The sequence below is a fragment of the Dromiciops gliroides genome, chromosome 4, assembly GCF_019393635.1.
Source record: "Dromiciops gliroides isolate mDroGli1 chromosome 4, mDroGli1.pri, whole genome shotgun sequence".
NCBI classification, from domain to species: Eukaryota; Metazoa; Chordata; class Mammalia; order Microbiotheria; family Microbiotheriidae; genus Dromiciops; species Dromiciops gliroides.
Genome location: NC_057864.1, coordinates 26,103,090 through 26,120,114, shown reverse-complemented (window position 1 = coordinate 26,120,114; position 17,025 = coordinate 26,103,090). Strand labels below are relative to the sequence as shown.

The 17,025-nt window shown below is 46.6% G+C and overlaps 1 protein-coding gene across 1 annotated transcript in view; it reads left to right on the top strand.

The window, feature by feature from the left end:
* The window catches only part of ZYG11B (zyg-11 family member B, cell cycle regulator), a 66,891-nt gene extending 51,245 nt beyond the window's left edge, over positions 1-15,646 (top strand). The window contains exons 11-14 of the mRNA XM_044005325.1: positions 4,792-4,989; positions 5,128-5,180; positions 8,611-8,708; positions 10,583-15,646. Coding sequence (XP_043861260.1) covers positions 4,792-4,989; positions 5,128-5,180; positions 8,611-8,708; positions 10,583-10,773 — 540 coding nt within the window. The 3' untranslated portion in view covers positions 10,774-15,646. The remainder of the gene's footprint in view (positions 1-4,791; positions 4,990-5,127; positions 5,181-8,610; positions 8,709-10,582) is intronic.
* The last annotated feature ends 1,379 nt before the right edge of the window (positions 15,647-17,025 follow it).

The window sequence follows — 17,025 nt, the reverse complement described above, 5'->3', positions numbered from 1 at the left end:
GAAAAAGTGATGGGGACTTCTTCAGAGAAACCTGGAAAGACAGTGTTTATATAAATTTAAGAACTCTGATCCAACTGCAGTTCAGAGAGCCCATGATGAAAACATTTCGGTGTTACTGACTGTCTGACTGAGAGGCGATGAACTCTGTATAGATGAGACTGAGATGTTCCAGACATTGCCAGTGTGGAAATGTGTTTTAGTTGACTGTGCCTGCTTTTTGGTGTTATTTTGTTTTCCAATCACGGGAGGATAGGCTAGAGAGAAATTAGATTTTTGTTCATAGAAAAAATAAAATTAAACTTTAAAAAATGTCATTTGCCTCTGTCCCCCACCTTCTCGCCCCCACCATACTGTCAGTTCCTCAAGGGCATGTATTCTCTTTTTCAGCTTCCCATCCCCAGGCAGGCACATTGCCCACCACATAATCAGCATGCATTTACTGTGTGCCAGGCCTTGTACTAAGCCTGGAGATACAAGGAAAGAGTAAGCCTAGCCCCTATGCTCCAGAAGCTGATATTCCACTGAGGGAAACAACATGCGTATCAGTGGGTGCATGGAAGATAACTGTAGAATAAAAGGAGTGGGTACAGTTGGGGAGTGTAGGGAAGACTTTCTACAAAAGATGATGCTTTGGGTGGGGTAGAGCCAAGATGGAGGATGAAAGGCTGTTGAGTCTCCATGCTCCTGACATATGCTCCACATACGTCCAAAAAAATGCCATAAGACAACTCCTGGCGCAGCATAACCCACAAAAAGACAGAGTGAAACTATTTTCCAGCCAAAGACGGCTTAAATAGATGGCAGGGATCATCGGCTGTACAGGGTGATAGAGGAGCTCAGCCCCAGGCAGGCTGTGCCTCTGGAGCCTCATAATCTTCAGTGTCAGCGGCTTCTTCTGAAACTCAGTTTATGGACTGGTGAGGGGGTCCAGTGGTTGCCTGGGGGGGATATAGTGGGGGTCTCTTAGGGAGCAGAGGAGGTGCACATTGCCCAGGAAATGGACCTGAGTGGCAGAGTCCCAGTGGGGGAGGGGCACAGGCATGCCAAGCTTTCAACCATAAAGAATCAGATTTCTGCTTCCAGGTTAAAGAGAAAGCAGGCCATGGTTACTTACAGGCCAGGTGAGCTGAGAACAAGCCTAATCATACCACTTGGGACTCCCTGTAGCTTGCAACAATACATCCTGGAAGCAGTGCTCCATGTTAAGAAGGAGTTAAAAGCCAAGAAATAGGCGGCCAAGATGAGCAGGCAGAGAAAGCAGCAGACCATCAAAAGTTTCTTTGGTGGCAAGGTAGATCAAAATACACCCTCAGAAGAAGATAATAACAAAGTCAAAGCTCCTACATCCAAAGCTTCCAAGAAAAATATGAATTGGTCTCAGGCCATGGAAGTGCTCAAAAAGGACTTTGAAGATAAAGTAAAAGTGGTAGAGGAAAAAATGAAAAGAGAAATGAGAGTGATACAGGAGGGTCATGGAAAAAAAGTCAACAGCTTGAAAAGCCAAATTGACCAAATGGAAAAGGAGATATATAAACTCTCTGAAGAAAATTATTGCTTAAGAATTAGGATTGGGAGGGGAGCAGCTAGGTGGCACAATGGATAAAGCACCGGCCCTGGATTCAGAAGGACCTGCGTTCAAATCCAGCCTCAGACACTTGACACTTAACTAGCTGTGTGACCCTGGGCAAGTCACTTAACCCCCATTGCCCTTCCCCCCCCCCCCAAAAAAAAAAAAAAGAATTAGGATGGGGGGGAGAGCAGCTAGGTGGCGAAGTAGATAAAGCACCTGCCCTGGATTCAGACAGACCTGAGTTCAAATCTGGCCTCAGACACTTGACACTTACTAGCTGTGTGACCCTGGGCAAGCCACTTAACCCTCATTGCCCCACAAAAAAACCAAAACCCCATAAAACCCAAATTAAAAAGAAAAAAATAATTCAGATAGAGCAAATAGAAGCTAATTGCTTTATGTGAAATCAAGACACATTGCAAATCCAAATCAATAAAAAAATAGAGGACGGTATGAAATATCTCCTTGGAAAAACAGCTGACCTAGAAAACAGATTTGGGAGAGAGAATTTGAAAATCATTGGTCTACCTGAAAGCAATGATCAAAATAAGAGTTTAGACATCATCTTCCAAGAAATTGTCTGGGAAAATTGCCCTGATATTCTAGAAGCAGAAGGCAAAATAGAAATTGAAAGAATGTACCAATCACCTCCTGAAAGAGATCCCAAAAGGAAAACTTCCAGGAATATTATAGCCAAATTCCAGAGCTCCCAGGTCAAGGAGAGAATATTGCAAGCAGCTCGAAAAAAAGTAATTCAAATACTGTGGAGCTACAGTCAGGGTAACACAGAATCTATCAGTTTCCACATTAAAGGACTGGAGGGCATGGAATATGACATTCCAGAGGGCAAAGGAACTGGGATTACAACCAAAAATCACCTACCCAGCAAAACTGATTATAATCTTTTAGGGGGGAAAAATGGGACTTCAATGAAAAAGAGGACTTTCAGGCATTTGTGATGAAAAGACCTGAACTGAATAGAAAATTTGACTTTCAAATACAAGACCCCAGAGAAGCATAAAAAGGTAAACAGAGAAAAGAAATAATGAGGGATATTAAAAGGTTAAACTGTTTACATTTCTACATGTGAAGATAATACTTCCAACTCATAAGAACTTTCTCAGTATTAGAGCAGCTGAAAGGAATTTACTTAGAGGACACAGGTGTGAATTGAATATGAAGGATGATATCTGTAAAGCATTTATTTTTTGTTTATCCTTGTTTTTTGTGGGGCAGGCAGGGTGAGGTGGCTTATGTCTGGGGCCAGATTTGGGTTCAGGGCTGTTGCTCTGTCCACTGTCACCTAGCTGACCCATGATGACATCTTTAAGGTAAAGTTAAGGGATAAGAGGAATGCTCTAGAAGAAAGGGATGGAGTGGAGGGGAAGGAGTGGGGGAGTGAGTGAGCTTTATTCATTAAAATTGGCTCAAAGAGAGAATAACACACACTCAAGTGGGTATCATAATATATTTTGCTCTGAAGGAAAGTGGGAGGGGAAGGGAATATGGGTGGAAAGGCAAAGGAAGGGAAGGAGGGCAGATTGGGAGAGGGGACAGTAAAAAGCAAAATGTTTTTGAGGAGCGATAGGGTAAAAGAAGTAAATATCAAGGGAAGGGAATAGAATGGAGGGTAATACAGTTAGCAATAGTAACTGTGAAAGAAATGATGAGCAGGATGCTATCAGAAGGACGTATGAAAAATGCAAACCATCAAGAGAGAAAGAACTGATGATATCTGAATACAGGTTGATGTATAATTTTGTTAGTTCCTCTTTCTAAAGTTATTTTGTCTCTTCTTTCACAACCTGACTAATGTGAAGATGTTTTGAATGACTGCATATGTATGACTTATATTGAATTGCTTGATTTCTTAGGGATGGGTGAGGAGGGAGGGAGAAAGAAAATTTGGAACACAAAGTTTTAAAAAAATCAATGTGAAAAAAAAGGAAAAAAATCAAGCAGATGATTATGGATTTAAGGCTAGGCAGGAAAAAAATTTTAATTAAAAAAAAAAAGGAAGATGATGATGATGCTTCACCTGAGTCTTGACTTAGGGAGTCCTAAGAGGCAAAAGGGAGCAGGAGGCACTCCAGGTCGGGTGGCAGGCAGCTCATGAAGGAGAAATGGAGCCTTGTGTGTGAGGATAGGAAGTAGACAGTGTGGCTGCATGGGGAATGATGAAGGTTGGGACTAGGTAGTGAAGAGCTCTAAGTGCTCAATAGGAGTTTGGGGTTTTGGGGTTTTTTTGGTCCTAGAGAGACTGGGGAGCCTCCAGAGGCTTTTGAGGAGGCTGAGAGTGAGCTAGGGTAATGTGACCAAATCAGTGCTTTGGGAAAATGGCTTGCCATCATTATGGAGAGACTAGGAGGTTGGCTATTTGCAGTAATACAGATGAGAGGCGATGGACCTTGAATCAATGTATTAGCTGTGTATAGAGAGAGAAAGGGATAAAAACCAAAAAAAGAGAAAAACAAGATCCTACAACTGCTTGGATACGTAGAGTGAGGTAGGAAGGGAAATGCTGAGGTTATAATGCCTGGGAGCCCAGAAGGATAGTAATCAAGAGGGAAGGAGAATGGATTTTGTTTGGGGTGTGCTGAGTTGGAGAACATCCACTTTGAAATGGACACTTCGTGATCTGAGACTGTGGCTTAGGACACAAGGGTTGGATACACAAGTGTGGGACCTATCTGAGTGAACCCATGGGAACCCATAAGATCACCAAGCAAGAAGAAAGGAGAGTGCCTTGGGTGTCACCCTGGTTTAGTGGGCTGACTTGGTTAAGAATCCAATAAAGGAGTGATCAGAGAAGTAGAGGAGAGCGGTGTCACAAACCAGAGGTCCACTATGAGGCAGCTATCTGGTTCAGTGGAAAGAGTACTGGGCCTGCAGTCAGGAAGACCTAGGTTCAAATTCGACCTCAGACACACTCACCAGCAGTGTGATCCTGGGCAAGTCACTTCACCTGTTTGCCTTAATCCCCTGCAGAAGGAAATGGCAAACCACTCCAGTATCTTTGCCAAGAAAGCCTCATAGACAGCTTTGGCATGCTATGGTCTATGGGGTCGTGAAGAGTTGGACTGGACTCAACATCAGAGGCCCCCTAAGGTGTGCCAATAATGTGTCAAAGGTTGCAGTCCTCCAGCTACTTAAGTAGAGCGCAGTATATCATTAAGAGATTGTCCTGATCGAAAGTTTTCATGTGCTTTGCTTTTTTCCAGAACAATATAGCCGAAGTCAAAGAGTTACATTCAGAGTTGATGTGGAAGGACTTCATAGACCACATCAGTAAACTCCTGCACAGCGTTGAGGTTGAAGTCAGCTACTTTGCAGCTGGAATTATTGCCCACTTGATATCCAGAGGTGAACAGGCCTGGACATTGAGCCGCACCCAAAGAAATGCTCTCCTTGATGATCTGGTATGGTCCTCGCCCAGCCTGTGTCTCTCATGGCATGATGGCACATTGGTCTGTGGCCACAAGGCCACAGATCTGGACCTCTCTGCCCTGTGGCAGTCTTGGTAATGCTCAGTTGTGTTGTGTCTTTGTGTCTTACAGCATTCAGCCATTTTGAAATGGCCGACGCCAGACTGCGAGATGGTGGCATACAGGTAATTAGCAGTCCCTCTGTTGTTGGGCAAATACCTGTTAAGTATTTAAGTATGCCCCTGAGGACTTGGGAGCTATGTCTGTGGTGGGGAAGCTCACTGTCTCCCTTTGGAATGAGACAGACACCAACATAGAAAACAGAAACATGTGGGAAGGCCAACCAAAGGACCATGGAAGTTCTGAAGGGAAGTTGTCCAGGAGGGTATGGGGAGACGGTTCCAATACAAAGAATGTTATGAGGGGCAGCTAGGTGGCACAGTGGATAGAGCACTGGCCCTGGATTCAGTAGGACCTGAGTTCAAATCCTGCCTCAGACACTTACTAGCTGTGTGACCCTGGGCAAGTCACTTAACCCCAGTTGCCTCACCCCTCCCCCCCCAAAAAAAGAATGTTATGAGCAAAAAAGGGAGAGGATTGAGGCAGTGGGAGCTGGCATTTCTGTTCTTCACTTGGATTATGGCCTTTGACCTTCACAAACCCCTTGCTACAGATGGTAGTAACCCCACTTTACAGATGGGGAAACTAAGGCTCAGAGTGAATTGACTTATCTGTGCTCAAATAGAGTGTTTATTAAGGACTTATTCTTTGTCAAGACTGCTCTCAGTGAGTTTAAGAGTCAGAAATAACACCCAGGTCTACCTGAGGCCAATTCCAGTACTGTTCAGGGCAACAGCCTTTTCCAATCTAGCTAGAGTGTACAGTCCTTGGGGGAAGAGTAAGAATAAGATAGCTGGAGATCAAGGGAGCACCAGATTTTAGAGGACCTTGAATATTAGGCAAATAGATGAGCATTAACAGTAACAGGGTATCAAAGCCATCAGTAACCATGAAAAAATGTGCATAATCACTAAGAGAGAAATGAAAACTAAAATAACTCTGAGATACCACCTCTCACCCATCAGATTGGCTAAAATGAGAGAAAAGAAAAGTAACAAATGCTAGAGGGGATGTGGAAGAATAAGGACACCAGTATATACTGTTGGTGGAGTTGTGAACTGATCCAACCATTCCAGAGAGCAATTTGGAACTATGCCCACAGGGCCATCAAACTGTGCATACCCTTTGACCCAACAATACCACTACTGGGTCTATTTCCCAAAGAAATAAAAAGAAAATGACCCATGTGTACAAAAATATTGATAGGAACTTTTTTTGTGGCAACAAAGAATTGGAAACTTGGGATTCAGGGCAGCTAGATGGCGCAGTGGATAGAGCACCGGCCCTGGAGTCAGGAGTACCAGAGTTCACATCTGGTCTCAGACACTTAACACTTACTAGCTGTGTGACCCTGGGCAAGTCACTTAACCCCAATTGCCTCACTTAAAAAAAAAAAAAGGAAACTTGGGATTCTCACAAATTGGGGAATGGCTGCACAAGTTGTGTTATGTAAATGTGACAGATACTACTGTGCTATAAATAATGGTGAAGAGGATGGCTTTGGAAAAACCTGGGAAGACTTGTATGAATTGATGCAAAGTGAAGTGAGCAGAACCAGGAGAACGATGTACACAGTAATAGGCATATCATAAAGACTATCAACAGTGAAAGACCCAGTAACTCTAATCTACTACAGCTCCTAAGGACTCGTGATGTCAAATGCCGTCCCCTTGTGGATGTGGAGCTGATGGTCTGGGTGCAGATTGAAGCATTTCCTCTCTCTTTATTTTTCCCCTAGAACCTAGCTCCCGCGGAAATAGGTTTTTCATGACTATATACATATACATATACATATATATATATATATATATATATATACATACATATATAATTGTTATCTCTTGCCTTTTCAATAAGTGGGGAAGGAGTGGACAAAGGGAGAGAACTTGTATCTGAAAATAAAAATAAACTTAAAAGTCAGTAGTAGGGTAACCCAGCCTTGTGGAGCAGAAGGCTGTTGCTTACCTCGATGGGACGTGGACCTTTTCACCAGAAGTGGGTGATTTTTCAATACCTGGATTCTCTTCTGACTTTGAAATAATCCTTTAAATGTGTTCTGCTCTCTGCCTTCCCAGCACCGCCCCTTTAGTTAGAGGAGATAGAAGCATGGAGGAAGGTGTGGCTTTGGATTCAGGATGAAGCATATTTAGCTGCAGCTGGGCCATGAGGAAGTCATTGTTGTTCATTTTTGTGATTGTCTTCCTAACCACTAAGTCGTTTACCTCTTTGACTCCTGCATTCTGGTTTCACCTGCCCTTAGGCCATGGACCCATGAGCCACACTTGGAGGCTTCCAAACCCTGTCAGTGCTGTTTTGCAAAGTGACAGCAACCTGGCCTGGTTCTCTACGTTGTCCTCCAAAATGACTCAAATTGTTGGGGGCAGCTAGGTGGCGCAGTGGATAGAGCACTGGCCTTAGATTCAGGAGGACCTAAGTTCAAATCCAGACTCAGACACTTGACACTTACTAGCTGTGCGACCCTGGGCAAGTCACTTAACCCTCATTGCCCTGCAAAAAAAAAACCAAAAGCAAACAAAATGACTCAAAATGCAAAAAAATCTTAATATGGTGGTTGCTGTCACTCACAGTCCTGCCCCCAGATCCCAAAGGTGCTTCCTAGAAAAGAATAGCATGAGATTGTTCCCTAGTAGCTCTTTGTTGGTTTACCCCTCCAACCCTCCAGTTTCCAGACTGAAGTAGACTACTTCAAAAATGGAAGAAGCAAACCCAGACAGCTGGGGTGTGGCTTACACAAAGGCTGGATTAGAGTCAGGGTACCTGAGTTACTTCCCTTCTAGGAAGGAACCTTAGTTTCCTTATCTGTAAAATGGGATTAACAACACCAGCCTCCCCTGCTTCACAGATTTGTTGCAAAAAAAGCATTTTGTAGGCTCTTTATGGGTATTAAAAGACCTAGGAATTTGGTGGTCACATCTCAAGGAAATTCTCCAGTTGCTTATGAAGGTAGCCTAACCAGGGTCTGTCCCCATCTGCCTTGGTCCTCCTGCTTTAGCTGACCAACTTTATTGGGCACAAGAAAGGCTAGCTTATTGGGGTTTTTTAGCTATGTGACCCTGGGCAAGTCACTTAACCCCAATTGCCTCACCCCCCCCAAAAAAAAAAGGATAGACAACCAAAAACAAGAGTCAGAGAAATTATTTTTGTTTGATTAAAAAATTAGAATTCTCATCATCGTTCATTATTTCACATTCTCAGTGCACTTAGTGATCTTTGTCTCAAAAGGCAGGTGTATCATATCCAAAACAAAGCCTTTTGTAAACCTTGATGTGCTCTAGAAATGTGAAGCATGTGCCTTCTCTTCCTCCTACCTGAGCATGACTTCCCCTTCACTCACATTTGGTTTTGTCCCTTTTTCCCCATCTTTCTGTTTCTGACCTCTCCCTTTGAATCCATTCCCCCTCAGCTTAAAATAGGATGCCTACATTTAGAAGCCCGCTCTGGAAAATCGTGACCTATCTTCTTGTTAACTTTCAGGTCCTTCAATCCATTTTTCCCCTTGCTTGGCTGTTTTGCAACCCCTGGTGTGCAGCTGTGGGCGGTGTGGGCCATGCAGCACGTCTGCAGCAAGAACCGTATGTATCAGGGCGCTGGGTGGCAGAGTTGGGTTTTCATTCGGTCACCAACCTATTTCTGTGTGGTTAGCCTGAAAAAGAGCAGCCTGCTCTCACTGGATGTGTGGTTAGTGAGTGAGGTTGAAATGCCCTGAGGAATCTCGTGTGTGTGCCGGTAAGCTCCTGTCTCTTTGGTGGCTCCCTGGCTGACTAGAAAGGGTTAAAGGAGACCATGGTCCAAAAGGCTACTTCCATTTCCAGGGCGACCATGGCTGTGATGCTTTTGTTTCGGTCATTTCTGGAGGAAAAGCCCAAGATGCTGCTCACATCATAGATTTGCTGCCAAAGAGCTTTCTCCACTTCCTAACCAACCAAAGAATGGTCCGTCCAGCCTTGGTTGAAAGATCTCCAAAGAGGGTGGGCGCACCTCCTCCAGAGGCAGTGCATCCCACACTGCAATAGTGCTCATTGTTAAGAAGCTTTTCTTTGTCCCTTCGCATCTCTCACTCATTACTCCAGCTTCTTGCTTTTTGAAAAGTATGATCTCTTTTCTATATTTCAGCCCTTCAAATACGTTATAATAATTGTCTTGTCCATCCTAAATTCCTTTCCTCAGCCAATTCCTGTACTTCCTTGTGCTGGTCCTTATGGTGTGGCTTTACGAGGTCTCGATTCGTTGTGTAGTGGACAGAACAGTCTCTGAGGGCAATCCAGTCGCTCCTTGGCCCACTCTCAATTTTTGGGAAGGTTTTTAAAGTCATAACGAGTCAGTATGCCGCCTTGCAATATCAGTCTCTTGTTCCTGGTTGTGCCTTTGGGTGTGAAGCAGAACCCATCTGGATATCTGTTCTCCCATAGAACAGTCAGTCAGCGTTTGTTGGACAAACTTAAGTAAAGGCCCACAGTGTGTATGAGAACCGTGCTAAGTACTGCAGGAAGAACAAAGATGAACAGTTCAGCCCCACAGGCACACTAAGATCTTGCCTCTTTTTCTGACTTGTGTACATGTTGGGTCTAACCCAGCCCCTAGCCCAGGACTTAGCGGAGAGTAGGTGCTTAATAAATGCCTGTGGGCTTGAGGTCCATTAGAAAAGGGCAGGATCCCTTCTGGCTCCCCACTGGTCAGGGGAGGGTCCTGGAAGGGAGTGTAGAACATCATGAGGCAGAGACGGGAGGATATAGCTTGTGTGTACCTAGTTAGGTGCATGTTTTGTTCCCCTTGGGAGTGTGAGCTTTTGGGGGGAAAGGGGGAGGGAGGTGGCAATCAGGATTAAGTGACTTGCCCAGGTCACACAGCTGGTGTCTGAGGCCAGATTTGAACTGAGGTCTTTCTGACTCCAGGGCCGCTGCTCTACCCACTGTACCACCAGCTGCTCAGAAGAGTGAGCATCTTGAGGGCAAGGGCCTGGTTTTGCCTTTTTGGGTGTCCCCAGAACTTGGCATACACCTGGCACCAAGTAGGCACTGACTGGGGACAGTCTGGGAGAGGGCATCTGGAGTGGGGCAGGGGTAGCACTGTCCTCACTCGGCTGCCCACCACCTTGGGCTAAGGAGCCCCCCTCCTAGATCCACACAGTCCATGATCCAAAGTCTGAGGGGCCTGGAGCCAAGGAGACCTGGGTTCAAACGTGACCCCTAACAGGAGCAATTCACTTGGTCTTGCCGAGCCTGTACAATGGGGCTAAGAATAGGATGAGCTCCACAGAGTTGCTGTGAGAACCTCGTGCAGATGTCAGGAAGACGAGGATGGGGATATCAAGGTGACATAGGGGCCACTGATGAGGCCTGGCTCTGGGGCTCCCCCAGTGGGAACTGGGCAGTTAGCTCGTGTGGCCTGGCCATAGCTCCAGGGCAGAAGGCCACGGAGCTCAGTTGCGTCTCTCTCTTTGTTACAGCGGCCCGGTACTGCAGCATGCTCATCGAGGAGGGCGGGCTGCAGCATCTGTACAACATCAAGGAGCAGGACCAGACCGACCCCCACGTTCAGCAGATCGCCATCGCCATCCTGGACAGCTTGGAAAAACACATTGTCCGGCACGGGCGGCCCCCCCCAGGGAAAAAGCAGTCCCAGGCCAAGCTCCATTGAGCGCTATGGGTCACGGGGCCACAGAAGGCCTGGCACTATGCTTGGGTCAGGAGGCCTGCTGCAGCAAGGAGCCCTGGCACCATACCACTGATGGGCTGCCACTTATTAGTGGACGTGGACAGTGATGCCCAGTCAAGCAAGTCTCTAATTCCTGTTGTGATTTTTTAAGAATTTCAGGCAAGAGAAGAGTCCCACTCATCCTTCTCTGACGCCCTTTAGAGACCTTTCCACATAATTCCTTTGGTGTGTGAATATTCCTGTGCTTGTGAGATGGTGCATCATTATGATAAACTTCAGTGCACGAGCAGGGACTGCTCCACATTCAGGAGATCTGCAAAACCCTCCCAAGCCAGGTGGTGCTTGGCATGATACGTGGTTTGCTTTCTCTGCCTGGCACAGCTTCTGCCTGTGGGTGCCCTGGCCCCTCCTCCTCTGCCAAGGCATCCCCTGAGAAGAGTCAAGTGGCAGCCCAGCTGCTGGGTTCTGTATCCTCACCTGGCAGAGACCACTTACCAGGCTGTGGCTGGTAGGGAATGGATGGAAGAGAACACGCTGGACAAGGAGAAGAATGGCGGGCTTTTGAGGGAGAACAGTGTAGAGGAGTTGAGTGTGGCTTTGCTCACAGGGCCTCTCTTTCTGAGACACCTCTCTCCTGGTGCAGCAGCCAAGCATGTGTGTTCTCTCTCTCTCCGTCCTGGGAAGGCTGCTCAGCCGTTGGCTTGTAAAAGTTTTTGGTACCTAACCCCCTTCCCTCCTAAAAAAATCTTTCTGACTTGTTTCTTTGTAAAATGTCCCAAGTTCCCCCTTGCTTGTAAGTCACAGTTGTGGAGGTGTGCATCCGTATACAGGTTCCTGTGGGTCACCCAGTCATTTCTTCTCTATTTCATGTCTGTCTCTGTCCAGGGAGCCCAAGGTTGCACCACATGCTCCCCTGTCCTGTTGGGAGAAATGCTGACAGTGATGGAGACTGGGGTCCTGAAGTGCAAAGCCCTTGGTCATCTCTGTTCTCGTTCTAACGTCTTGTCCCCATCTCCCTGCCAAAGGAGGAAAAGACAACTAAGGAAGGAATTTGGCAGTTGCTGGGTATCAGTTGACCCTCATCAGTGTATTCAAGAAAATGTCTCTTGATTGACAACCAACCACCTAAAAAGTCACTTGCTGTTCTAGGACTCGGCACAATAGGAAAGAGTCATGGGGGTCTGCAGTGGGGCCTTCTTGGAACACCCTGTGACCAGCGCTTGCCTCAGCAAGGAGCTGCATCAGTTGGTTATTGATCCAGTTGTGTGGGAAAGACAGCCCATGTTGGCTGTATGCCATGACTGTCACTGCCCTGGAGCAACCGTTCTTTTACACAGAGGTTTGAATTGACATGTTGAAGTTAGATGGGGAGGGGGACATTTGTCAGACTGGTCGTTTCCTAAGTCTCCTCTTTAATGTGATTATCTTACTAGCATGCAGTTAACATCTTTGTTTGGTCTCATTTCATATGAATATAAGAAGAATTCAACTTTAATTTGGGAATCAGCTTAGTCAGAATGAAAATTGAATTTGCCTAAGGGAAGAAAATTAGTCAATTCATGGTGATTGGATTTCTTCCAATCCCATAGGATTAGGAAGTCTTGTAGACTTGGCCTGTTGTCACAGGTGTGGGAAACAGCAGGTTCTTTTTTTTAGGGGAGAGAAAACCTGATGTCACATTCGTATAAAATTGAATTTAATTTCACTTTTTCCTTCTGGGTGTGGTTATTTTAGCTTGTTTTTTAAATGTCACTGACTGTATCATGTGACACATTGGCAGGATAGAGCATATACTTGGCCGATCAAAGCTGAACTGAGGACCAGGGACCGTTGTTAGCGGCCTTGAAGCCACCATCTATCTGCTGCCTCCGGTTTCAGCACCTTTGGGGGGTAGGCAGAGATCTGTGAGGAATTGGCTTCCCCCTTCTGTTCTACCCCATACAGGATGAAAGCACATGTGCTGCTCACGTGGAAGGGTTGGGCTTGGGCTAAGGAGCTGCTTCACGAAATCACTAAAAACATCTGGAAGATGGACAGGCCCTTTTTCATCTCTATCACAGCACAGGCACTCCAGTGGAAGCCAGGCAGCTGTTCTCTTAGCATGAATATTTAAAGTTTAATTTAACCTTCATCCTACCCTCTTCCCCATCGGCGATGGGCAGAACCATTGGAGGAGGAACCCCCCAGCCAGCAGTTGGCACTTGCCCCGATTGTCTTTAAAAATGCTAGTGCCTTTCTTTCCTCAATGGTTCTTAGTGTGGTGTGGTGACTCGTGGAGGCCCCAGACTGTTTGGATTAGACCCTAGATCCAGCTGGACTGTGACGTACGTAAACGGTGACTGGAGCTGGTATGACATGGCCCCAGTCCCGTGGGCAGTGCCCTGGCCCTCCCTGTTGCCAAGCACTGTAACGCTGAATAAAGAGCACCACTTTGAGAGTGTTTGGTGCCTTCCGCAGTTACCTCTCCTATGGCCAGGGGTACTTCGTCAAGCACAAAGTGGACAAAGGTGGAACCACTCTCCAGCATCCATGCACTCTGTGCGAAGGGAAAGGAATGATGTGCATTCTGGACCTTGGAAAATCTCGAGAGAGCTCAGCACGCGCACCAGGACAGATACTAAGTTAGAGCTGTATTTGGTTAGGCCGGAAAGTTGACCAGGAGCATTAGCGACCTTTGCCTTTCCCCTGTGTGTTTGGCTGTGACTTTGACACTACATAGAAGCACCCTCAGTTTGTGCAATGAACAAGAATTAAGAAGTGTTGGAGAGGCTTCTTTGGCTTCTCCAGCCGAGAAGGCAGCGGTTCCTACCTGTGGGAGTCGAAGGCTGGTTAGTTTGTGTCTTTGTTTTGTTTTTTTTTTTAATTTAAGAACATAGGACCCCCTCACTCTTTAAGACTTCACTCTAGGAAATAGAGGCAATTGTGATCAAGAATGATTCTTTAGGGGCGGCTAGGTGGCACAGTGGATAGAGCACTGGCCCTGGAGTCAGGAGTACCTTGAGTTCAAATCCGGCCTCAGACACTTAACACTTACTAGCTGTGTGACCCTGGGCAAGTCACTTAACCCCAATTGCCTCACTTAAAAAAAAAAAAAGAATGCTTCTTTAGTGTCAATTAGCAACTCTCCCATCTGCAGTATGGGGGTGTGGACATCCAAATCATGGTGGGCCATGAGCCTAAGAGGAGATTGTTTGCGGGGATCCCTGAATTGGCAGACATTTGTACTAAGAAGCCCCAGTTCTGTAGAGTAGACTTGATGGAAATTGCTGCTGTTAATGGAAGGTCTGGGTCCAGCCTGTTTGTGACCTAAGCTAGCACCTATCCATTGGAGGATGGTTTTTAGCTCATCCTGATTTTTCCCTGATGGTGTTTCAGGATTAATCCCTCAGGTCATGTGCTGAGGGAAGAGGGACAAGAACAGGGCATCATGGTCCCAACCTTGGTCCAGAGGCTGGGAGAGGGGTTGACTTGCTGTCTGGCTTCCCCCTCTTCCTGCTGCTGGCTGTCACCCCCTCAGACAAGGATGAGTGGGGGCCTGCCTCCATGCCTGTGGCCTCCTTTGGCTGTGATTCTTTGTTCCTCTCTTCCCCTGCTCAATTTGAACAGAACCCGACAGAAAAGAACGACAGAAACACTCGAGAGCATCTGCATCTGGTCTTCGGGTGCTCTCGCCATATTTGAATGGATATCCTGTAGCTTATGGCTTGAGGCTAACAGTCCTAGTCAGGCCTCAGCTCAGGAAAGGTCTTCAATCCTAGAGTGGCTCAGACTGGAGCCTGCTCCCATCTGTTAGCTGCTGGCCAGGTGGGCTTTGCTCCAGGTCTGTGCCTCCCACCTGTCTCCTACTCAGGCTTGCGGATGTTTGTGTACCCTTGCATCCAGTCTTATTCAGATGTTGCAGACTATGGTGTTGGGGAATGGATAGAGTGTGTGTGTTGAATGTTTGGCTTGTCTCTTTGGGGAACAGTGTGGGCTTTGTCTTCAGAGGATGACGATGTGTGTGGTGTATGCTGAAACCACTGGGAAGAGTTCATTGCGTGGCCTTTAAATTAACCGCTGTATCTTTTTTTTTTTTTTTAGCATAGCACGGGTGCTCCGTGTTTGGGTGTGCTCTTTTATCCTTGTGACAGGATGCTTCAGGTGGTTAGAGTTCTAAATGGGCCCAGCCTGCTAGAAAGGAGCTAGGGGGGCAGGTAGGCCCTCTCTCCTTGCTGGGAGCGGGAGGTGTGTTTGGAGCGGCCCGTCTGACGGGGCTGCCGAGCTCTCGACACCCCAGCCAGAGGTGGCCAAGTCACTTGTGGGAAATCCGGGGGACCTTGTGGTTTGATCGGGTGGTTGCAGATGTTCTGCTTTGGATTCGTTTTGGCAGAATTCTACTTCCGTTCCTTTGGGGGGGGGGTGTTCATATTAACCAAGAGGTTAATAATCATGGGCTTCTACAAGATCAGGAATTTGGGAGCACAAAGAGAGAGAGGAGCCTGAGTCACCAGATTGGCCAGATAAACAAACACAAGATACCCGGGACATTGGCGGGAGTTCCGGGAACCTTGAGCTCTGGTTTTGTCATCTCTTCTTTTGCTGTGGTTTTCAGCTCTTCTCGGCTCCTTGTGTAACAAGTCCATCCGAAAGCATAATGTCCGTACCTTTTCCCCCCACCCCTCAAAGGTTCTCTGTCATCCAGCCCCAATGCACTGTTACCACTGTGGCCCGATAGACCGGATTAGACCATACCTGGATGGTACCACATTTCCAACTAGTCCATGACTTGTGTGAGCAGTTGTGGGGGAGGAGTGTGCAGCGAAGAAAGGAATGTGTGGGTTTTGGCCTAAATAAATGTTATCAATTTTGTGTATAAGGTGTCTCTTGTCTTTGATGATTGACATTTACTTTGAAACCCGGTTAAACACTGGTTGTGGGGATACAGATTTCAAGCGGGAAGCTTCTTAGGAACCATCTGGGTCAGGAGGAAGCTAGGCCTCCTGTGGGGAAGGGGCTCACCCAAGATCACACAGATATATGCAGGCCTGGGAGTTCTATGGGGTCCATTCATTCCAAATTTGGGGCTTTTTTTTTACTCTGCTACACCGTACTGCTTGTTTATAGCAAACTCACTTGTAATATGGGACAAATCACTTCCCTCCTCTCAGCCCATCCTTACAGGACCAAGGAGGATCATGAAGTCAGTGACTAAGCCTGATCTTCCCCAATAATGTTCTGTATACCAGGTGCTTAATAAATGAGTACTAAATTGACCTCTTGCCACCCTCTCCGGGCTGGACACACTCTACCCAAGCACCTTAACACCCTGAGCCCTCCTTGCTCCCCTCTTCCATGGCCACACCTTACCCTGCTACCACACCTCAGCAGCTTCAGGTTTTACTCCCTCTGACCTGGACCATCTTGTCCAGACCCTTGTTTCTGTCACCTGCTGGCGTCAGCCAAGTTCAGTACCTGGCATGATCACAGCCTTCTCTGCTCTTGCACTTGTCCTTGGTGATGTGAGGATTTTTTTATTCAAAAGCTTTACTGATATGTAGGATTTTCTTCTCACCTTTGCCCTCCTCCTCACCAAGAGAAACTTCACTTTTAACAAATAAATGTGTCCAGTTAAGTAAAAACCAGCCGGCACCTTGTTGCTGGCCTGACATGTAACCATCCTACCCCCAGAGAGTGATGGGCAGAGAGGTTCCCTCACCAGTTCTCTAATCTCATGAGAGTTCTGGGGTCCTTTACAGCCTTGTGGCTGTTGTATATGTGGTCTATGGATGCTGGCTTCAATTTCATCTCCCATGTCCCCCAGCTCCACAAAGGGGTGGTCAAATCCTAGATTTCATCCTCCCTCATTCAAAACTACCCAGCTTCTATTATCTTAAACACTCAGTCTCCCTGCCAGTCTCAGGATTAGGGTTAGGGACGTTTCCCATTTTTTATCCCCCATTTCCTCGTTTCTGCGTGCTGGCTTTCCCACTTTGATTCAAGTCCCAGCTGAAATCCTCTGTTCTAAAGGGAGCTTTCCCAGTCCCCCCCTTAATGCTAGTGCCTTCCCTCCAACACTTCCCCCCCGATTTTTTCCTGTCTCTTGTTTGTACCTAGTTGTTGGCATGTCATCTCCCCAAAGACAGTTGGTAACAGTGGATAGAGCACAGAGCCTGGAGTCAGAAAGACCTGATGTCAAATTCAGCCTTGGACACCAGACCCTGGACAAGTCACAACTTCTGTTTGCCTCAGTTCCCT